This window comes from Rutidosis leptorrhynchoides, chromosome 3 (assembly GCF_046630445.1).
Source record: "Rutidosis leptorrhynchoides isolate AG116_Rl617_1_P2 chromosome 3, CSIRO_AGI_Rlap_v1, whole genome shotgun sequence".
In the NCBI taxonomy this organism is placed as follows: Eukaryota; Viridiplantae; Streptophyta; class Magnoliopsida; order Asterales; family Asteraceae; genus Rutidosis; species Rutidosis leptorrhynchoides.
In genome coordinates this window covers 222893525-222898478 of record NC_092335.1, presented here as the reverse complement: position 1 = coordinate 222898478, position 4954 = coordinate 222893525, and the positions used below count along the sequence as shown (strand labels likewise).

At 32.4% G+C, this 4954-nt stretch overlaps 1 protein-coding gene across 3 annotated transcripts; it reads right to left on the bottom strand.

The window, feature by feature from the left end:
- Positions 1 to 263: 263 nt before the first annotated feature.
- On the bottom strand, positions 264 to 3919 carry LOC139897248 (COP9 signalosome complex subunit 7-like). Of its 3 annotated transcripts, none has more exons than XM_071879943.1 (9): positions 3616 to 3919; positions 3314 to 3389; positions 2625 to 2713; positions 2395 to 2484; positions 1939 to 1983; positions 1765 to 1835; positions 1220 to 1358; positions 1000 to 1099; positions 264 to 557 (listed from the first exon to the last, which is right to left on the bottom strand). In XM_071879943.1, the coding sequence occupies exons 1-8, from the start codon at positions 3778 to 3780 to the stop codon at positions 1031 to 1033; spliced, it is 744 nt and encodes a 247-aa protein (XP_071736044.1). In that variant the 5' UTR covers positions 3781 to 3919; the 3' UTR covers positions 264 to 557; positions 1000 to 1030. The 3 variants fall into 3 exon arrangements, with proteins under 3 accessions (XP_071736044.1, XP_071736042.1, XP_071736043.1); XM_071879941.1 differs by having other exon boundaries at positions 265 to 557; positions 1000 to 1082; XM_071879942.1 differs by having other exon boundaries at positions 266 to 557; positions 1000 to 1102.
- Positions 3920 to 4954: the final 1035 nt, after the last annotated feature.

Sequence of the window (4954 nt, the reverse complement as noted above, 5' to 3'; positions counted from 1 at the left end):
TAACCACCTTCGCGATCATTTTTCACGCACACACGCACTTTCAGGAGGAAACCCAAATCGCATTGCATGAACCTGATCCTATCCTCAGAGGCAGGCGTGAACCAGGTTTGAATCCTTTGTGAATCATAATAAGTTTCATTAGTCAAACATTTATGAAAGCGTTCATAGTTATTTGACCCGTGACCTGTTTCAACCCATTACGCAACCTGACCCATTTGAACCCGTTTAAAAGGTCATTTGAACCCATTTCAAAATCTGACTCATGACTCATTTTAACCAAAAACCATTTTGACCCGTTACCCAAACCCATCCAACCCCGTTTGGCACATATCAAATGTGGCAACTCAAGCCTATAAAAAACAATTACAGAGATAAAAACAAAGGCAAATTCACTGGATTAAGAGTTTATAAAGCCTAGCTCCAAAACTACACTATTCAAAATTAGTTCAACTTCTCAATAGGCTAATGTTGTGACACCGCCAAGATAAAGAAGCTCTCCAGCCTAACCGATACTCATTCTTTAAAAGACACTCCATCAGCCTATTGGATGTCGTCTCCTGCAATATTTAAATTAAAAATAAGTATGTCATCCCAAATTAACATTTATTAGTATCAAATAACGTCATTGTTACGTTTGTATCACAAACATCTACATATTTCTAGTATAGAATGTTCTTGTATCCTTTCTGGCATATTACGGGAGCTAAAATTAGCAAATTGTCACCAATAGTCATTTTGTACTAATTTAGGTCCACAATATTGAGACTTTATAACTTTATAACTCTAACAAGAACCGATTCTCGTGTTAAATATAATCACATAACTTTTTATAAAAAAAGAAATTTACAGACACGTATTATCGCATGGAGCTGCCAAAATGACAATTTATAAAGTTATTTCAACCTGATCGTGCAAATGGCTCGCTTTTGTTTCAGCCCACGGTTAGTAAAGCTTTTTTACATTATAAATAAGTACAGAACAAAACAGTAAATAATTTACCTCTTGGATCGGCGATCTTTAACAAAATCCATTAATCCATCATGTTCCGATAAAAGCCCATGTTCTTGGGGGTCCACGTCGGCCTGCTTATAGTTGGTAACTTCTGCCACAACGTAAGTGAGACATATCGACAAAAATATCCAGTATATAATGATTCCTAATTCACAACGTACGTTGATATTGCCTAGGCATTATTTGAGAAATGAATGGTACTACTGACCTTAAGGGAGAGTGTGTTTTTCGCTTGTTCAAGCTTTTTCTCAGTTTTCTTTTGATGTTTCTTGTGCTTTTCACTCATGGTTTCTGCCCATTTCATCTTGTCTTGAATTGTAATAAGTAAACCATCTGATGTTCCCAACCTATGAAATGCCATTTTTCTTTATCAAATAACAAATTTAATTGAATGAAGGTGTACTCAAAGAAGTGTAAAATTTAGTAATCATATACATGGATGCTACACATATTAACAAAAACATTTTAGTAAAATACTAGTTTATCTTATGATACATAAAAACTAATCATACATTAAGTTGGAAACTGGCTACAGAAATGGAAAATTATATACAGGTTCTTAACCACTGTTACATTATAAAGTGATATCCTACTAATCGATTTCTATCATTACAAAGCCCGTGGCTTTTTCAAATGGTACTTCTATTTTGATCTATAACTTGTATTGAACATGTATGCATCTACCTAGTAAAGCAGTAATGTAAACACTCGTGTATAATTGTAACAAAGGAATAAATATAATTTAGAGATTACCAATCAGAGAGTGTATGTATCATATTCCCTAGTTGTCCAGGCCTGAGATCCCTGCCTGCTGCAAATTGCACCTACGACAAAAATTTATAGCACCGATTAATACTAAGAAAAAGGTAAATATGCATAAGCAAACTTATAGTGATAAAACTATGAAAGATAGTTGCAGGATAACACCTCAAAACATCTTCGCAACTGATCTAGCTTGCCCCGTACGATACCCTACAAACAGGATTTCAAATGTGGTAATTGCACATACATGATAAATAGCAGGATTATAAAATCAAATCGATTACAAAGGTCTACGAAAGCTAAGTTGCAAATGAATGAATATATTTTATTAATATATTTCTTAATTCTTAATAAAACTAAGAATGCAGAGAGAACAAAATCTCAAAGAAAAAAGAAGTTCAATAATACTAATAATAAACAATACAAAGTTTTAATTTGATCATTTGCATCTAACTTCCTTGACTACCCAAAACCATAAAGTATGTAACTCATTTGCAACTAATAAACAGTACAAAGTTTCAATTAATATCATTTACAACTAACTTAATTGACTACCCAAAACCATATGCAATATAACTCAAAAGTCAAAACATAAAATTTTGGTCATGCGTAAACACCTACCACATACATACACTCGTTAATAAGAAAATCTTCAAGCTCACGAACATTTCCAACATCCAATTCATGCAGTAGCACGTCATATGAGAGGACCTGAGAGCCATCAGAAACCAAGGACAGAATAAGGCAACATAAATTTAACAAATACTATGAGATTAACGAATTTGTCTAACATTAACCAATATATGTAACTATTAATCTTCAATGATACCAAATACGAGAAGGGTGATAACCTTGTTAGACTCAGCTAGTGTCAGCATTGTAAGTTGCTTTAACTTCAAGACTTGATCAGGTGTCAATTGAGGAAGATTACTAGCTTTGCCTACATAGCATAAACACAAATGAACAAACTTGATCCCATGTACAAAGTGCAAACAAAATAAACATAATGTTAAATTCTGAAATCAAATACACAGATTATAGAAGCTGTACTGAATCAAGCCTCATAGTAAAGAACGGATAGAACTTGGCAACAACTAGAGAAAGTGAACATATACTATGACAAATACATATAATGGTATGTTACATCAGTACATCAAAAGTGACTATCTCTATACGATGACGAACATCTTGTAATTCATTTATAAATGTCATTTAAACATAAAAAAAGTTACATATCAAACGGTTTATACGGAATGCTAAACTAAACTTATATATACATCATCTTCCACAAAATCATTCCTACTTGTAATGATAAAGATAAAGATAAAGAACTTAACTATATAAAACAAGAACCATAAGCGTTTTTTAAAGCATGTAAATACATCCATAAATGTATCACATTACAATCAACTTGCAATTTAACGATATACTCTAATTTACTACAAAATTTTACAATGATAATTAAGCTTATTGTGATTAAGCTCATTTTGATTAAGCTCATTATATTAAGTTATGAGGCGTAATTAGGTCAGAAACCTACTCTTGTATTCACTCCATGTTCCATAGGCAAACATCTGAAGCAAATCAAAGTAAGCAGAATTATCCGTTCCTTGAAGCTGCATAAAAAGTTACTTGATCAGAACACGGACCTTTATACAACTCATTCAGATAAGCATTTAGTATTTAATCGCCTAATAGATATGTAGGATCTGTTAAGACGATTATTATAGATACACAATGTGTACGTATCACCATAATAAGTACGGAGTATATAGATACACAATATATATAGAGATCATCAGCTAGGTTACTAAGCAAATTAAGATTACAAGAAATTGAGACCTGGAGAATGTTAGGAACAGAAAGAATCTCAGAGAAAGCGAAAAGAGAAGGATGTGACGTGGCTTCAATGATGACGTTTGCGAGTGATGATGATGAATCAGTAGTGATTGAGGCTTGTTTGACGAAGTGATCGATATGTTCTGATTGCTTTAGTTCAATATCCATGGCGACGATTATGATCTGTAAAGTGACAGATTGAAGTTTAGGGGAATTGTGTGACTGAAATCAACGAATTTTGGAGAATTTAAGGGGTTTGGGCAATTAGGGTTTTAAATCGGAAGGGGGGGGTTCCCTCTGGATATCTTTTATTTGTCGATTACTTTTTTTTTTTCTCGGTTGGTCCAGATTATACTCATCATATTATTATTATTATTATTATTATTATTATTATTATTATTATTATTATTATTATTATTATTATATTATTATTATTATTATTATTATTATTATTATTATTATTATTATTATTATTATTATTGTTATAATTCAGTAGGCTTATAACTACATTTAGTGGTTTGATTCTTGATGTTATAATTCAGTAGGCTTATAACTACCTTTAGTGGTTTGATTCTTGATTAAGAATGCTAATAATGAAGTGTAAGAACAAAGATGATAATGGAGAGAAAGAAAGAAATACTTTATAAGTGTGAGAAATGGTGCAAGTTTAATGCTTGCATTCATGGCTATTTATAGCAAAAATATCACAAGTTTAGGAAATACAATAATATTACTTTTGTGTATCAATAATTGACTATCCATTTATATATATATTTATATATTATAACACTCCCCCTTGGATAGCAATTTTGTTTGTTGAAGATCAACTGTAAGTTACTGCCTCGTTAAAAACCTTGCTAAAGAAAACCCAGTGGAAAAAAACTTTAGCTAAGGAAAAAAGAGTGCAGCATGGAGTTGACTCCCCCTCAAGTAGACATCGCTTCAGTTGTTACATCTTTTGAACATGTCTCATGCCAATGTTATGAACGTGTGTTCTGAAAATAGCAGTTGGAAGTGCTTTCGTGAAAAGATCAGCAGAGTTTTTGCTGGATTGAACATATCTCATTTCAATCTCACTGTCCTTAATGAGATTTTGAGTGTATGAGAAGAATCTAGGAGGTATGTGTTTGGTTCGGTCACTTTTGATATACCCTTCTTTCATCTGTGCTATACAAGCTGCATTATCTTCATAGATAATTGTTGGACTTTTATCGCGTTCTAGTCCACAAGAATCAGTAATGATTTGTGTCATTGATCTCAATCAAAAACATTCCCGAGTAGCTTCATGTAATGCAATCACTTCGGCATGATTTGATGATGTAGCAACAAGTGTTTGTTTTTG

Bases quoted from the DNA above. Each gene is read 5' to 3' on its own strand.
- LOC139897248 (XM_071879941.1), bottom strand. From the start codon at position 3,780: ATGGATATTGAACTAAAGCAATCAGAACATATCGATCACTTCGTCAAA. The intron at 1,836-1,938 runs GTGTTATCCTGC...TTTTTGTCGTAG, and splicing joins AGTTGCGAAGATGTTTTGAG to GTGCAATTTGCAGCAGGCAG. The intron at 1,359-1,764 runs GTAATCTCTAAA...GGCATTTCATAG, and splicing joins ATACATACACTCTCTGATTG to GTTGGGAACATCAGATGGTT.